At 44.5% G+C, this 18,860-nt stretch overlaps 1 protein-coding gene across 3 annotated transcripts in view; it reads left to right on the forward strand.

Moving 5' to 3' along the window:
- The window catches only part of LOC146783420 (solute carrier family 2, facilitated glucose transporter member 11-like), a 617,692-nt gene that overhangs the window by 254,370 nt on the left and 344,462 nt on the right, over nt 1-18,860 (forward strand). For all 3 annotated transcript variants that reach the window (XM_085636133.1, XM_085636132.1, XM_085636134.1), the window contains exon 4: nt 2,321-2,445. In XM_085636133.1, the coding sequence (XP_085492259.1) occupies nt 2,321-2,445 (125 nt within the window). The remainder of the gene's footprint in view (nt 1-2,320; nt 2,446-18,860) is intronic.

An 18,860-nucleotide genomic window follows, 5' to 3' on the forward strand; every position in this document is an offset into this window, starting at 1 on the left:
GACTGTCTTAAGTCTGTCTTACGACTGTTAAGATTTTGTCTTAAGTTAGTTCTGTGAATCGGGCCCTCTGTGTGGTCGCTTTGAAAAAGAGAGAGCAAAGGGCTCTTGCTTGTTCAAAGTAAGCACACTGTTTGCTATAGGATGGCGTAAGCAGTGCCGATCCCTCAAGCAGAAGTAAAAAACAGGGCTTGGGTCTCAAAACTGCGATTGGGACATGGACATGGGAAATTTTACATTTGATACAGAAAAAAATGACTGGACAGAATGACAGCCAATTTGCAAAAAGATACATCTTTATTCAGAAAGGTGTTGTGGGTTGTTCTGCTGTTTTTGAGGAAATTAGTATTTAGAGGGAATAGTAATTTTTACATACCTGCTATCCAAAACTTTACCTACTGTTGTAGAAATATGAACCTTCTCAGGGGTTTCACTGCTACACCTGGTCCTTTTAAACCAACAAAGAAGAGATTGGCACAGAAGCTGTAATACAAAAACAATGCATTTATTAAACCTCGCATTAGGGAGATTTCGTCACACATATCCCTCTAGTCACTGTAGGAGGCATTCTAAGGAGTACAGAGAACAGGGGCCTTATATACCCACACAGGGGCTCAAAAGAAGGTGGTACAAGTACACATGAGAAGAGTTACACATATAGATGGTCATACAGAAAATGTACAGTCAACAAGTAGGAGGAGTAATGAGTTGCTGACATCAGTTAGAATAGCCTGACAGTTCTATACTAGGAGCAGGTGCATTCTACTAGCTAGGCCTTTCTGAGCATGTGCGAGGTTCTGGAAGAGGGAGAAAGCAAATTGCTAGCACATAGGTAACTATAATGGCTGCCAGGTACAAAATGGCTTTCAGCTCATGCTAACAAATTCCTGCAATCTTTAACACTGTTGCACTCACTGGAGTGGGAATAGTAATTTTTACATACCTGCTATCCAACACTTTCCCTACTGTTGCACTCGCTGGAGTGGGAATAGTAATTTTTATCTACTCGCTATCCAACACTTTACCCTACTGTTGCACTTATTGGAGTTGGTATAGTAATTTTTACCCACTTGCTATCTAAAACGTTTCCTACTGTTACACTCGTTGGAGTGGGAATAGTAATTTTTACCTACCTGGTATCCAACACTTTCCCTACTGTTGCAACTTCTGTAGTGGGAATAGTAATTGTATCTCCTATGCTACCCAACATTTCCCTACTTTTATAGTTAATGTAGTGTAAAATATTTTTTTTTAAATTATTATTAATTATAATATTTTATTTTTTTCTATGTATATTTTATTTTTATATTTATATTACATGTTTATATATATAAATATATATATTTATAACTTTTCTTATGTTTCTAACATTTTATAATTAAATAAAATATTTATTAATAATATTAAGTTAATATATATTTTTTTTTAAATATGCGTTGCATCCTTCTTTCCCTCCTCTTTGTCCTTTCTTAGTGTCTGGTTCTCTGCTGCTCAGCCAGTCTCTGTGATGTCATGGACTGTTCTATCTGTGTAAGTTTATGTAGATTTTGTCAGTTATCTTTGAGGCTGAGCAGCAGAGCAGCAGCTCCCGGTGGGGTCTTTATTGGAGCCTTCACTGGAACCTGGATTACTGCCCTATCTGTATGCTGTACCTGATTATTTATTACCGAGAATAAACATACATCCTGACACAGCAATTAAGGAGTTATCTTTCATTTATTGGATGTTACAATATGTTTGTTTAATATTTTTATATTACATTTATCATTTATCAGTTTTTAACATTTTTAAATAATTCTTTGTTTTTATTAATTATATCTATTATTTAATATTTTATATTATTTTTAAGTCATTTTAAAAAAACAATATTTTTAACAACGATATTTTAAACAACGATATTTTGGTTTCGATAATTTTGTACTTACCATTGTAGAGATAGGCTGTCAATACTCTGTCAATCGATATTGTAGACTCGATATTCCTGTAGCTTGATATTCTGTCCGTCGATATTCTGTCAGTGATCCCCATTTGTCAATGGTAAAACAATATTACATTTTTTTTACCACTCCACAAGCCTGTGTGCATATGTCACCCACTGAGTTTCACATGATTCTACCTAAGCCCCACAGGAGATATAAGACTTTTTTTCTGTTATTGATTTGTGAACCATGACCACTGGCATATCTCGCCTGATATCACTCCTGTATCTCAAATTGTTTTTGCTGCAATGCATCCAGCCTCTGTGTTTGACCTTCATGTTCAGATTTTGAGTTAAACGACTTCAGTGGAATTCTGAAACTACATCATCTGTGTGTCTTTTCAGGAGGAAAATACAGCAGTGGAATAATTTGTTCGTAATTGGGGCATCACTGATTGTTGGGTGCAGCAAGATGGCAGGATCCTTTGAAATGATTCTGATTGGCCGCTTCTTCTATGGCATAAATGCAGGTACCTCCACTCTTCTCCCTGGGGTTTCAGCTGCTTTGTGGTTGGATATTTGTGAATGTATGTCCTCTTAGTGCTCACATGCTCCACTTGACCTTCTGCTATGGAATAGGTATGCCATTACCATTTTTGCCTAAAACATGCAATTCCTCTTTCCTTTCACTCTGACATTTTGTCTGCGAAAATAAGCAGGAATAAGAGCAGAAACAGCATTGTCAGTGATTATTCCTCTTTTTGAATCCTATAGAGGTAATCTCTTTGGAATATAGCCCCTTTTCAAAACGCTACGTCCTGTGCTATTTTGCCATGGGGGAAATGTTTAGCAAATTTTCCCAGAAAAGGTATAAGAGGGGCTTAAAGCTATGGCTTTACAGCAACACAAGTACAAAAGCTACCAGGTTTTCTATCTTTCTTCCACAGCACAGACTTAGCCATTTCCATCAGCTTCGTCTTACCCAATGGCCAACAGATATTCTATTGTATCAAGAACTTACAAAGTGATAGCTATTAGTGCAGCAGGGCATTATAGAAGAGGGCTTGGCTGTATGGTTCGAGACCTAGGGACCTAGATGGAACAAAGTGTTAAGCTTGAGCTCAGTTCATGGGTGATCTGAACCTGCTTGTTTTTCCCATATTCCCATATCTGTTTTTTTACTCTTTGCTTTATCTGTAGTTAGCCTAAAAGTTGGGCCTTTGTCAACAAGGACATCATATGTCAAGGGCAGGGTGTAAAGTCTCCTTCGGTCTTCTGGTCTTCATCTGCCAAAGGTTAGGCCGACCCCTTCCATTACCCATGGTGATGCTGGTGTAATGCACAAGCCCAGTAATCTTTAGAAGGCGCCCTAAGGAGGAAAAAAGGGCAAATGTAAAAAAAACCTCCAGAAATCTAGTGAAAAGGATCCTTTAAGGCGGACAAGGAGAATTGCAGGAGCTACTTACAACATGACGTTGAGTTATCCTTAAGGAATCTAGGAAGTTAGAAGGAAAGAAACTGGAACAAAAAGTAGACCTGGGTGCATTGAACTCACTGAAAAAATAACTTTTAAGAATGTGTTGCAGCGCTGTTGTTCTGAGAAGTGTTCCTTAGCTCCCTGTTATATAGGGAGAAGAGCAGGAGTATTCCACCATTCAACTGAACATCCAATTGGAACCCTGTATAACAGAATTGAAAAACTGGCAGCCATCTTGGACCGGGAAGTAGGTTGAGAAACTTGGCCCATGGAATGCTTAGCAAAAGAAGACTGTGACGTCACTGTTTGTCCCTCAGAGAGCCTGGATGGGTGACGGCACAGCAGATGAGAATGCGTTGCCAGGTAAGAGGCTGAGGAAAACCCCAGCCATGCTGCATCACGCCTTTCCTTCCCCAAATGTGGCTGCCCACATGTGTCAAGTTAAAAAACCGGGAGAGACGGTCACCACAGCCGCAGTGCAGCACCACAGTGCAACAGTATGACTCCCTTCTGATACTGTGGGTGTGTCTAAAATTTCTTAAAAAATTGTTAGATCAACACAGGAGCATGAACCGAATAGTAGCTCCCCAGGATTCCTCACTAGGTGGGTAATTCTTCCAATCTACAAGAAACTTTAGCTTCCGCTACACATGTGTGGATTGCGTGGACTTTGTTGTGTCAGGACTGCTGGCTTGGTAATCCCGGGAACATCTTTGGGCCGCAATCTTTTTCTGCTCGCCATTACCCTGGCCACACTTTGTAGGCCGAAATAAACATGCACACACACTTTGAGCTTTCACTGCCTGCTCGCGTAGCCTGGGAATGACCCGCGGGCACGCCTATTTATTAATTCCCTGCCCACATAACGTGCAGCATATACGCCGCTGGGGTGGGTCTTCGGACACCCCCCAGCGGTTACCAAACAATGCACCAGCCTTCCGGAAGATATCACGATGAGTGATATAACATTCTTCCCCAAAATGAACATGGAAACCTTTAATGCAAATATTATCATTATACTATAGAATCACAACCCACAAACAGCCAACAGCCCACAGGCAGCCTCACCAAATACTTAGCTAGCAATGGAAATCTCGCAGATGACTAGACGGTTCTGGATTTGTCTCAGTCTATACTGGCTCCGGCACTCCTGGCTATTGTCGCTGTCCTCAACAGAGCACGCGGGCCCTGCCGTCGTGCTTTGGCTCACCTCCTGGCTTCTGGGAGAGAGATCTGAAGGGTTAGCTTGACCAGTCTCGAATTCCACTTCAGACAATTCATCCCTATCTCTCCCATTGGTGCTCCCATCTGGGCTGGCTGTTGGGGAACCAGGACACCTATGAAACTTGTTGAATGCGGACACATTCCTTGTGACCAGTTCTTGGCCCTTTTGTGTCATGGCTTGTGTGCCATGTATGTGGGTGATGCACCAGGGTTCTGAACTTACTGCCAGGATGTCTGTCCTTGTCCAATACCAGGTCACCCACCTTGAGACGTGACCATCTTGCTCGGCGCTGTCGGCTGATCTGATCATTTTACTGCTTCCACCTGCTGTCCACCTTTTGGTAATCAATGCTCTCGGGAGCCCATTGGGGGTGGTGTGGGATTGAGTCACTCACCACTCATCCCATTGACAGATGTTGAGGGGCGCGGCTGGTGGTGGCATGAGGAGTGTTAGAATCCGGGTTCTCTGGTTGGCACAGGTAAGTACTTGTGTCAAACAGGGAACCTTTCCTCCAGTCAGGGTAGGGGGTACACTCCAACAATAACCCCTGCTCACCCTCTAGGTAGCTTGGCGCGAGCAGACAAGGCCTATCTCAGAGCGTTTAGGTTAAGCATTTGTGAACACACACACAGTAACTCAGTGACAACCCCACAAATGGACTCCACACTGGGATATATAAAAAATAACACTTGATATATATAGTTTAGGCTTAGCACAAAACCAGATAACGTTTAAACGGCCCACAATACTTATTAGACAAAGAGTTCTTGGTTTTAGCGTAGTTTTAAAGTTCTGTGCGCTGCGTTCCTTGCCGTACGCTTCGTACGTGGTAAAAACTGCTTGGGAACAGGTCTCACACGCACTGTAGGCGCTTCGGGATGAAGCGTACTCCCTACAGTACAAACAGGCACAGTACCTTTACTTTTGGTGAGTTTGTCACGGATGCTGCGCTGACATCAAGCGCGATGTACGGTGCGTTGTCCTCCTGGTGCGATGCGTACTACGGTACGTTAGACCTTGGGCGTGCAGGGCTTCAGGGGACGGTGCGTAGGTACGGTGCGTTCAATGTTCGTCGCGGCGTTCGCGCAGTACCATGAGATCGGCAATCTTGATTCGAAGCGCTGGATACAAGCGAACAGTACACACCGCACAGGGGAGACGTACGCGACTACCGTACGCACCACAGCCTTTCCAAAGCAGGGGAAAGGAGCGTACGCTGGGCAGTACGGTTCGTAGGGGATAGAAGCAAGTACGGTTCACAGTCCTTTCGTTACGGTGCGAGCTACGGCTCGTAGGGGCCTGTTAGTCGTGTTGCTCAGGCCGGACGATACCTTCCTTTCGGTTTAGGCACAGGCAAGTGGGTGCACTTGCCAGTCAGCATGTCAGTACCAGACTGCACGCAGGTTCTGCAATGGCAGACCTTAGGCATATTTTTACCAGGCCGCGTCTGTGGGTGGCACAACCAGTGCTGCAAGCCCACCAGCGGCATTTGTATTTACAAGCCCTGGGCACTAATGGTGCACTTTACTGGGGTCTGATAGTAAACCAAATAAGCCAATCATGGAATCCAACCAACATATACATTTACAATGGGGAGAGCATATGCACTTTAGCACTGAACAGCAGTGGTAAAGTGCCCAGAGTCATAAAACAGCCAACAACAGGTCAGAAAAAATGCAGGAGGAAGGCAAAAAGTTTAGGGATGACCCTGCAAAAAGGGCCAAGTCCAACAAGGAGGCTGTCGGTAGTCCGTGAGAAAGGAATATATGGACTGATCCAAGGAGTCACCATTGACAACAGATATTCTGAGTACTTTGTTTAGTGTTCTTATGAAGCGCTCAGCTTTGACATTCGCCTGTGGCCATTTTGGCGTGATCTTTTTGTGAACGATTCCCAGGGAATCCAGATATGACGCAAACTCCTGCCTCTGGTAGGCAGGACCATTGTACGTCCTTAACTCCTTGATGAGCCCATGGGTTGGCATTATTTTCTCCATTTTGGGTATTGCCTCCCCAGTGCTCAGGGATGTCAGTACTTCCACTTTGGGATATTTGGAATAGTCATCTATCACCACTAAGGAGTGTCTTCCATCTGGAAGACTCCCAAAATCCATGCTGGTGCTGATCCTTGGCCACTCGGGCCACCGTTCCGTTATAATCGGCACAGGATGACTGGGTTCCCCAGTTGCCTGGCAACATGGACATGATCTCACAGCATCCACTACCTTCTCATCGATGAGGTAAACCAGACTTTAGTTCTGAGACGACTCTTGGCTTTGACCATCCCCTGATGCCCGGCATGGGCCAGTCAAATCTTTTGGTCAACTAATGTCGGAATGACTAACCGATGACCTCAGAGTACGCATCCATTTGAATCCACACTTAGTTCTTTCGTTCTTGCCTCACTTGGTGCAGGCTCTCATTCACTCACCTCGCTTCAGAGTTGAGAATCACCCCTTGGCTTTTAAGGAGGTGCCACTGGTTCATCTTCACTGCTTCAAGCGCTTTCTGCAGACATTCATCTTGACTGGTTAATTGGCACAACTCTCCCAGAGATATCGGTAGCGGGCTAGATCTATCTGCCAAATACCGGGCGTATTCCTCCGTTTCTTCCACATCCTCCAATTCACTGATTGTGGCAGCTCTGGGATGACCCGACAGGTAGTCTGCCAGATTACTCGTTCCGGGGTGGTACTCAATTTTGCAATTGTATTCCTGCAACTGAAGCATCCACTTTTCGAAGCGAGGCGGTTGCTTTGATGCTGTGCCGGTGAACAACAGGAGTAGGGGTTTGTGGTCAGTGGTGACCAGGAATGGTTTCCCATACACATACAAGTGGAAGTGGCGGCACCCCCGGTGCACCGCTATTGCCTCCTTCTCTATTTGCGAATACCTTTTCTTCCATGGCTGTCAATGACCTGCTCGCAATTGCTACTGGAGCCCACTCATCCTCTTCCAGGGGTCTTTGCAACAGGACCGCATCTAGCCCCTTTGGGCTGGCATCTACAGCAATTTGGGTGTGTTGTTGCGGGCCAAAATACCTCAGCGTGGTGGAGCAGGAGAGTGCATCCTTTGTAGCCTGAAATGCCACATCCTGTTCAGGGCCCAACGACCACGGAGTTGTGGCTTTGGTAAATTCTTTCAAAGGGCTTGGCAGCGGGGAGAGGCCTCTGATGAACCTACCACAGTAGTTGGCCATCCCCAAGAAGCTGCGCATTTCCGTCATGTTGGTGGGAGCAGGGGCTTCCTTGATGTCTTTTGCCTTTTCAGGATCAAGAGCAACACTTTCTGCCGAAAAAATGTACCTGAAGAATTGTACCCTTTGTTGGAGGAATTCACACTTATCCCTATATAGGGTAAGACCTGCGTCCTGGATCAGTTGGAGAAAATGCTTCAGCCGGGTGTAATGTTCCTGGATCGACTACGCATAGACAAGGATATCATCGCTGACATTCATCACCCCTGGGAGATCAGCGAGAAGTGCTTTGATGGTGTTCTGGAACACCTCAGCTGCACTGAATATTCCAAAACTCAGTCTCCGGTAACGTTGCAATCCTACATGCAAGGAAAAAGTTGTGATGTATCCGGACTGTTCGTCCAGGACCAGCTGATGATATCCCTGAAGTCAAGCTTGGAGAACCAGCTGACTCCACTTAACTCCCCGATCTGATCATCAATGGTTGGAGTTAAGTGTCGTTCGCTTTTGATCGCTGCGATGGAAAGTCACATGTCTTCACAGATTCTGACCTTCCCCAGGTTTCTTGGGCTTTCTTGCAACCACAATGGGGGATACCCACAGAGTCGGGAATTTCACCTTCTCAATTATACCTGCCTCTTTCAGATCCTTCAGTTCTTTTTCGACTAGGGGTCTCAGATGAAAAGCGACTCGCCGGTCTCGAAGAGCTACTGGTTGGACAGAGGGATCAATGTGTAGGTGTATCTGCTTTTCTTTCAGGCAACCAATGCCATTGAATACCTTACAGAACTCCTCCAGTATCTGACTTATTCCCTCTTGATATATCCCCAAGGCGAAGGTGACTATGCCCAGGGCCTCTGCCGACTTGCATCCAAGCAGCATCTCATGCCCCTCCACCGTCACATACACTAGGGATTCTACCTCCTGTTAGTCATATGTGATGTGGTCTTGAACTTGCCCCTGATTGCTAATGGTTTGGCCTGACCATATGCAAAGACCTTTTCTTTGGCTGGGACCAGTGTTGGAGGGGACTTCATCTTCTTATTTGCTTCATGAGAATTTTTTTTTGGGTGGCTGCTGTGTCTCATATTACTGTTGAGGCGTGCCCTCCCACTAGCACTTGGCACTGTGGCAATCGACTTTGTGTTTGGTACGCTGTCCCCACTGTGAACACTGAGTGGACAGTATGTTCTTCCCGATCATCATCGTTCATATCACTGCTTCGTTCCTGAGCTTCCAAGAGCAGGTTGACACTAGCCTTCATGGCTCGACTTTTGCTGGATCAACACACCTTCATGAAGTGATTAATTTTTCCACATGCCCTTGCTGGGCACTCTGATGGTCAATGGGAAGGTCCCCCACATTATACTCATGTTCGTGTCCTTGGGATTCTGCTTGACTTGACAACGCTATGGCCTGTGGGGTGACTGCATTGACAGGTTTGGTCTTGATGGGGGTTTGAAGAGAGGCCTCCATGTGTGCTGCCCTGGCTTTTGAGAGCTCCTTTGTTCTCCCCAGGGCAAGTATGTCTGCCAATGACTTCCCTGACTCTTTCAGAATTCGCTTTCTTAGCTTTGCCGATGCACATCCTTGTATAATTTGGCCCCTGAGCTCCTATGTCTCATTTTAAAACCCGCAGGAGCTTGCTAACTCTTTTTGGCACACATGGAACACATCCAGGGACTCTTCCGGTTGCTGCCACGCTTGCCTAAGTACAAATCGTTCATAATCTTGATTTGCCATGTGCTTGAAGTGAGCATTGAGAGCCGCAGCGAGTGTGAGGTGAGTCTTTGGTGCTGCCTCTGCCATGATCTTGGATATCTTATTGACATCTCTCCCTTCCAGATGCAGTAACAAGGCACGTTTCTGTGCATTGTCCACTTTTGTAGCCTCAAAGAAGAGGAGCACCCTCTCCACCCATTCTTTCCACCTCGGGGCTTGTGCAGATGGGGCCCCCTTGACCACAAATGGCTCTGCTGCAGGGACATGGGCCATGATGACCGCACTGGTGTAATCATCTAACCACCCTTGTGTAGGTGAAAAGCCTGTTGAACGGTAACGTACGGTGTGTTAATCCAGTTACCTTAATGAAAGCTCTGTCCCCTAAGCCACAGCGTTATGCCACTTACAGCTGTTTGTGAAGCGCCAGCATCCAGCGGATGACATTGTGCAGGCTGAAACACCTCACATATTGCGACCTGCCATCACACATTATGCTGCCAGACAGGGACTGGTGCCACCAGACATGGGCAGTACTCAGTCACACTCGATCATTGTGTCAGCTGCTGCATATAATGAGGGCCTGGCAGCCCCAGATGGGTGACCACGCTGCAGCACGAGCACTACGCACTTCACGTGGGTCTGGCCACCCTTGTCGCCAATGTTGTGTTGGGATGTGCTGGCCTGGTAATCCCGGCACATCTTTGGGCCGCGATCTTTAGCGACTCCCCATTACCCTGGGCCACGTGTTGTAGGCCGGAATAAACATGCACACACACTTTGAGCTTTCACTTCGTGGTCGCGTAGCCCGGGAATGACTCAACGCCCAACGGGCACACCTATTTATTATTTCCCCGCCCACATAATGTGGACCAAACCACATAGCATATACGCCGTCAGGGTGGGCCTTCACACCCCCCCCCCCCCAGCGGTTTCCAAACAATGCGCCAGCCTTCTGGCAGATATCGTGATGAGCGATATTACAGACTTCGACCTCTTGAACTTCATCAATTAAAATGGATGGTGAGTGTGTGAGAAAAAAGATCCACCCGTAAAGGTTATAACTGGTAAGTAAAATGTTGTAACAGTTAAAATACAGGAGACTAAAAGAGTACGAAATCTGACCTGGAAACCACATTAAATATCTGGACTTTAACACATCACCTAAGGCAAAGGACTTGCATAATAGCAACTTCCTTCCCCACTCCACACAATATACAAAGACCTGTATCATTGAGGCAAGTTAGAAATATCTTGGATGGGGAGAATAGGGCGCATAAAAATGACCTTTAATCCCCATTTATCCACATGCCCCCCAGATGCTGCCACTCAGGATTCCGATAAAAGCTCAAATCCCCCCAAAGATATTGGTGCTTGTGTGGAAAGATAATACACCTAAAGTTATGAAAGCAACATTAATCAGTCCAACAGCAGAAGGGGGCATAGTCCTCCCAGGTGCAGGCATATGTATCAAGGTTGCCAAATTCAGCCAATATTAAACTGGAATTTTAATCCAGTTAAAACATTATGAATACAAGCTGAATTTCCAGTAATTTCACTCCATGATACTCTATGGAATGCCATTATAGTCCAGCCCTGGGCACACACACTCCTCCAGCCACATAAATGTTAAAGTCGAAGAGATTAAAAGACTACAAAAATTATTCATCGTATAGTAACCCGAGTGGCGATATGCCAATAAACGTTAGTATATACATCACTTTAAACTAAGGCAATGGGTGTAAATTCCTTAATGTACTGCCTAGGGAATAAACAAGCCAGTTGTATCCATCCTGTGACAATGTATCAAAATGATAGTTTCGAAAACAAAAACAGTAAAATGCTAGAGAAGAGTAGATAGTTGTTTAAAACATAACAAGAGAAAGCTGGTGCAATGCTTTAAGCTAAGGCAATAAGCATAAGGCCCTGAATGCACTACCTAGCCATTAAAATATAGATAGCTAAGGTGCTCATAGTCTTTGATAGCCAATCTGTTGCAAAGCAACTTAGCGTAATAAAACAATTTTAAGTACAAAGCGCTAAAGTGCTGATTGCCTGTAGTTCAGCATTTAAAACTTCTTAAACAGCGGGCCAAAAAGAATGACAGTTGTAGGTGGTCTAATTGCCTGAGACACTGGCAGAACTACTAGCAATAGTTTTCTGCTTAAAGCCGCTCTGCTTTGTACATAAAATGAATGAAAAGAGTGGTGGCCATAGGGATATCGCCTCTCAAAAAGAAGATAATTGCATATTGACAAGTTGTAATAGTCATCCAAGCATGGCTTCTTTTCCTGATTTGTTCCCTGTCTCCCCCTAAAAGAGAACTTTTCATTTGTTTAGTCAATATTGCGTCCTCTTCAGTCTGGGTACCCACCAATGACTACACCACGCACAGAGCTTAATATTACACCCCTTTATTCATCTGCGTGTAACTGCAAACTTAACATTCTAAAACAAGCTTTCATTGCATTCTGCTCTGACACCTACATCACAGCTCTATGGAGTCCATTAGGAGCCAAAAGGGTTCCGTGATAAAACTCGCAAGGCACAAAGCCAGCATGATTTTGAAGCTGGTGTATGGGAGATTTTGCTCCTGTAAGGTTTCTGCCTGCAGGACTTGAGGGCTGAACTCAGTGCTAACACCCGTACCGTCGAGCTTGCACCTAGGTTCATCTCTTACCAGATGAACACTTTAAGTGTAGCTGCTTCTGCATACCTCAGAGAAAATGACTACTTATTCAGCGATGCCTTCCGGGTCATCTGTTCATCAGTCAGGACACATTTCAGACTCACCTGTGCCCGCGAGGCATTGTTGGGGACATGAAATAGTAAACAGTAGACCTTGCTTTGAGATATATTTGAAAAAGACCCACATTTGTCCGAGAAGGCATCGGAGCTAACAAATGAGTTAATTATGGGTGGATAACTTGTGGAGTAGCCCTTGAAAAGCAGGAGTTAGTTGCGGCCAGGTTGGGTTTCAGAGCAGTGCAAAAGATGAACACCTCGACCCTTCAGCCAAATTCACAGATATTTGTTGCTATTACTCCTTACTGGCGTCCCACCCAAGTGCCAGGACCCTTCCTAATCACTTGTGTGCCAAAATTAGAAATGTTTGTTTTTCTGAAATTCATCGACATTTGGTTTGCTTTACGGCGTGTATCTAAACTGTTTAAAAGCCTGTGATGGCCAATGACAGTCTGGTCGAGGAGCACTGCGTCATCTGCATACTGCAAGGATGTCAGCTTCTGGCCACCTATAGTCGTAGGGTTAGACTGTGCTTGATCCAGCAGTGAAATGGAGCCCGAAATAAACACGTTCAAGAGAGTGGGTGCACACAAGCATCCTTGTTTAATCCCCTTTATGTGAGCACTTTTGGGGAAAGGGCGCAGTTTTCACCTCACTTTATTGGACAATTCTAAAAAACTTGGTTCCAAATAACATTCTAAATAAATATTCAGGACATTCATCATATGCAACAGATCATGCATCTCTAAAAAAAATAAACGAAAATAATTGTAAATCATAAGAGAAACCTACAAACGAAAACACAAGAAAACTGTGAACATAAACATGGAAATAGAGAAACAATAAAAATTATTGAGTAAAAATGTATTATTGAACTGTTCTTAAATCATAGTGCGCATATTAATTCCATCTAAGGTGAATTGAAAAATTTGGTTTGGGAGGCTGAAAAAATGTGATCTTGCTGCATGGAAGGTGGCCATATTGATACCATCATAACAGGTCAGCCATCTTGAAGTAGATTATGATTTGGTCTATATAACAGGTAGGATTGCCGCAAACAACTCGGTATGCAGAAGAAAAAAGTAGAGCAGTTGTATACTACTATAGATGATGGGCCCGGTTCACGAAGGTAAACTGAGACGAAAGTCTAACTTTAGGACTTTTGGTTTTCACAAAGGGCATTATGAGTAGTAAAGTCAGACTTTTGACTCACTTACACTTACGTTTTGGTCTTAAGTTTAACTGAGAACAAAAAGTTAAACTTAAGACCAAAACTTAAGTTTAAGTGAGACAAAAGTCTAACCTTACTACTCGTAAATGCCCTTTGTGAATACCGAAAGTCATAAAGTTAGACTTTCATCTCAGTTTACCTTTGTGAATCGGGCCCTAAATGTATATATGTTCAAATCAGACCTCAAGTAAGGGTGCCGCAAGGCAACTCATTATTCAAATACTGATATAAAAGCAATTAAATATTACTATTCTAGAACTGGTCCTAAAGTTAAAGAGAAATTATGATCTTCAGTATGTTGGTAAGGAATATGCCACTTATAAAGATGCAAGTCAGAACAATGGGTTAAAAAATATTATCACTCCCAAGATTAGTATCAAGTAAACTATCAGTAAAGATAAACCATGTGAAGCAATGCAACCTAATCTGTTTTATGTTTAAATATAATAGTTTCCTAGACTGTATTCAGTGAACATCAGGTACATAGAATTTTAAAGCAATAGTGCATTTCTGAGGCTTTTTTCAGCCCATTTATAGTGGCGCCTAATCCCAAACTCAAGAAGTTGACTTATGGACTCCACATTAATTTTAAAATCAAACTGAAATTGGATGTATACAATACTCGGGACTAGCCTATAAAACAAGTTACAGATGCTGATTGTAGTGGGGATTGAAGGGATATAAATGACCAATTGTTTGGCAAATGTTGAACCTACATCGGGAGGCATGGTCAGCAGCCCAACATGGCAGTTGCAAGCTGGTGAGGCTCCCGAGGAGCCTTTCCTCTAAATCTGCCACCATCCGGGCACATCATGCACACCGACAGCCCTCGCCAGCCCTGGCAGAGTGTGACTGACTGGTGGACGTTCCTGTGATGCTGACGGAGGGGCTGTACAGATGGACACCACCTGGTTGCAGCTGAGGTCAGCGAGACACTCCTCAGCCTATCCAGCTTCAGACCCGGCTGCAGCGATGATTGTGAGGGAAGGAGCCGAGACGCGTCGAGGTCTGGGGACCCATTGAGTTCTCCGACAGAAGGACACAGTGATGAACACCTGCGGTCACCCGTCCTCTGGCAGGCAGACCAAGAAAGGCCCCCAGGTGAAACGGTGCAGCCCGTCTTTGAAGGGGGGCCAAAATCCTGAGGTGGCTGCAGCAGTGACAGTAGGTCTGGATGGGAACCCACGGACAACCTGACCAGAGTGGACCCAGTTGCGGAGAGGGGCAGTGACGGGCCCACCGGCAAGCCTGCTATGCATTTTGAGAGACACAAGACAAGTTCACAAGGTGAAGAGCAGGCCCTCAATGGGGGAAGACTCAGAAAACTGTGTGAGTGGGCAGGACCGTGGAAGGCAGGAGCTTGAGAGAGTGCAGAGCGGGACTAGGACCCTTGGGTTGGACTGCCTCCAATGTTGGGGCGACGAACCGGATGGCAAAAGAAGTCAAGACATGACCTCTGACAGGCTGCGGGATTGGTGCTGTACCTAAAGGGGAGACACTGACCACCCTACCCCACCTCCTAGGCCCAGCGGGTGGCAGTGGTTGATACTCCGCCTTCTGAGAATGAAAAGGAGTCTCCTGGGAGACAGAGGGGCAGCCCTGAGCGCAAATGGTGGGTGGTAAAGAAGGGAAGAAAACACAGCATAGCAAGATGGGCAGATATGCAGTCCATTGGGTGCCCTGAAAGAGGGCAAGGCTTGCCACGTGGAAGCAAGGTAGATCCTAGTAGAGATTCACCTGAACCAACCCTAAAAGATATCATGGACGCAATCCAAAGCAAAAAAGGCACCCTTGAACCTAAATTGGACTCAGTGGTGGCAGAAATGTCGTTTTTGAGGGCCAAGGTAAATAAAGAAAAGGACCATCTATGAGAAGCAAAAAAAAAAAACAATGGAGGATGTCACAAAAACTACTGCTGCGCTCCAACACCAAATGACCAAACTCCAAGATGCAAATGCCACCATCCAGGTGCCAATGGCGGACATATAAGGGGGGACCTCCCTTATATGTCCGCCATTGGCACCTGGTGGGGGTGCTGAACAAGCAGAGGAACAAGGTGCAGACCTCTTTGTCGAAAATGTCATTATGAACACCTTATAACCCTTGGGTCTCTCTAAATTCTTCTGGGTCGAACGGGCCCATGGGGTGTCCATTGGTGCCAATGGCTCCTCCTAGACTGGGTAGTCCCCCACGCACAATCATTGCAAGAATTTTTAATCATAGGAACGGAGACGCCATACTCCAGGTGGCCTAGTGCACGCAGGTCCTAAAATTTGAAAGTGCCACGGATGGCCTATATCCTTATTTCACTCTGAAGGTCCAACAGCAATGAGACAGCTTCCTGGAGGTCAAAAAGGAACTGCAAAAAAAACGTCAAAAATATTATGTTTTTACCTGCCAAACTTAAGGTTATTGCCTAAGGGAAAACTTGGCATTTCAACTCTCCAGAGGCAGCCTTGGAGTGGCTGGAGGGTTGGTGTCTGGCCCCTATCTTGTAGAGGGAAGAACAATCCCTGATCACAGTAGACAGACCCAGTCAAAGGGACAGCCAGTAATGCCTCACTGCAAAGCGACAGAGGATGCACATAGAGGTTATAAGCGGATGGGTCCAGCTTTACAATAGACTGATCCCTGAGAAGTTGTAGGTCTTACTAGAGACTTAGACTTTCGACTGCCGTCAGATGCGGATCCTGCTGGGGTCTGTGGTTGTGCTGTGAGCTGCCATGAAAGGGGGAGGGAGATTTATGTTTATGTGTGCACACTAATTGAAGGTGAGCGTGAAGGGTTTATGACTGGCAGATTACCCCCACTTATTAGGTTACAACAATGTTCTCAGGGTTGAAAGGCACCTTGCTAGTTGGGGTCAGGTAGGTAGTTCAAATCAAAATCCACCATGCAGGGTGGCAGGGAGGGCGGGCTCAGTTACAGGGACAGGACAGTTCACATTTGAACCACACAGCTGTGCTGGCCAAAGAGCTAATTGCCATAATAGGTATCTATGCAACATCTGTAGGGACATACATCATGCTCCATTGCACACAATACAGATGTGGCACGTGGGCCCGCACCCGATTAAGAATCCTTTCATGGACTGTCAATAGTCTTGGAGATAAGCTAAAGCGGGGGATGGTATTTCAATATATTAAAAGAGTCAGCCCTGATTTGATAATGCGGTTGAAGACACACCTCCTGTAAGGCCTTAACTAGGAGAGGTTACACACTGATTGCACATGCCGGATACACCACTGACTCTACGGGGATGGGGAGCCTATTGAAAAACTCGGTCCCGTTTATTGCCCACAAGACCTAGACCGACACTCAGTGCAAACACGCCGCCCAGTCAGGCACATGAGGGGAATCCCCATCAACCTCTGTTCAATATATGTCCCACCACGTCACCAACATTTCTCGAGACTCCTGCTGTGTTCTACAGAGTGGCGTGCGCATCCACCGCGCGTTGTAGCTTCAATATATTGATGTTGAAAACTGCTAACACTTACTAAGCGCTTTTGATCACAGTATGCTGCCCGATTTTTGAAGGAACAACGTTTCTGCTGAGAGCGTCTGCATCGCTTAAACAACGTTACTACTGAGAGCGTGTGCATCATGTGTTCAAATTTCCACATACTGCCTGAAGCTCTGCTAATGCTTACCTGCTGTGCGCTTTCCATCCCAGTGTGTTTCCCGATTTATTAAATGAGCAACTCTTCCCATTTTCCTTGTGCGCTGCCTGCCACTGCCTGCTCCAAAAATACTTCAAGAAGAAGGCTTCCTACATATGCCTTACTTGATAGGCAAAAGACAATGGGGAAGCAAATAGAGAGGTGACTATAAGAAGAGTAAAGAATTAGACACAAAAAGAGGACTAGACGAAGATTAAAGAGCTAAGAGACACAAAAGCAAGACTACATAACAAAAGGCAAATAAGAAGTCATAGTGCTTGTGAGCAAGCATTATTATTATTATTTTAGATTATTATTTTAATTAGTTATATTAGTTAATTATTTTAATTAATTATATCAGTTAATTATTTTATTTTATTTTATTGAGTTTCCTTTTCGGGATGATTGAACAAAGTATGAAGACACCTCCTACATTTTTACCTGTACCTGGGGAACCAACAATTCCATGGAAAAGGTGGAAGAATATGTTTTTTACTTACTTGGTTGCGTCAGGAGGAGACAAATATGGACGAGTTAGGAGACAAGCGATTCTTCTACATCGCCTGGGAACTGAAGGCAGGAGAATATATGAGGATTTGCCTGAAGCATCGTTAGGTGTGGGGGATGGTCAAGCTGCAAATGTTTTTGATATGTCCTTAATGATGCTTGACAAATGTTTTGTACCCAAGATAAATATTGTATTTGAAAGACATAAATTATTTTCGAGGATGCAAAGAGTAGATGAGGATATATTAACTTATGTGGCAGATTTAAGGGGATTGGCGATTACATGTCAATTTCATGATTTAACAGAAAGTTTGATTAGAGATCAAATTGTGCGTTGTACAAACAACAAGTGTGTAAAAAATTGTTGGCAAAAGATCCTAATTTGGAGGAGACTATTCAAATTGCTAGAAGCATGGAAAATGCAGCCTTGTGGCTCAAGGGCATGGAGTCGGGGAGTGAAAAAGTGAAGGAAGTCAATGAGGAAATTGTGGTTGAAATGAAAGGAATAGAAAAAAAAAGGAAATTAAAACTGGTGGTATAAATGGAAGGACAGGCAATGGAGCTAGTACTGGAGCAAGTACCAGTGCTAAAACAGGAGCATATGGAGGAAAGATGTTGGTAAATGATTCAAGAAATGTGAGACATATTATTTGTTATAGATGTGGAAGTCCAGGACACATCGGTTCAAGTACTAGGTCTGCAGCTAGGAATATGATTTGCAGGAGTTTTGGTAGGAGAGGTCACCTGGCTAAAGTCTGTAGAACAAAAAACGGACCACAGGTGCAAGGAGTTAAAATGATAGAGGATGTGTGTGAAAAAATTAAGGAGGTGATGTTGTCTATTGCTCAAATTGTTAAACCTGTGAGTGAGGTGGATATGTGTGTGCATGAAGAAGGTGATACTAAAGTGAAGATGGAAAACACTTGTAAATTGTTAAGTGAATCTTGATGGAGTGAGTGTTTGGATCTTGGTTAACTCAGGAAGTCTGTTTACTCTTGTAGGCAAAAATACTTACTTGGAATGTTTCAAAGGAAGGATGGAAGACTTCCAAACATCTGACATGAAAGATGTAGGATATGGTGGCAAGAGGCTAGAAATTCTGGGTATGAGATGGATGAATATTGGATTAAAAAATAACATGGTGCGAGGAAGAGTATATATTACAGGTGATGGTTCAAATCTTC

The sequence above is a fragment of the Triturus cristatus genome, chromosome 11, assembly GCF_964204655.1.
Source record: "Triturus cristatus chromosome 11, aTriCri1.1, whole genome shotgun sequence".
Taxonomy (NCBI): Eukaryota; Metazoa; Chordata; class Amphibia; order Caudata; family Salamandridae; genus Triturus; species Triturus cristatus.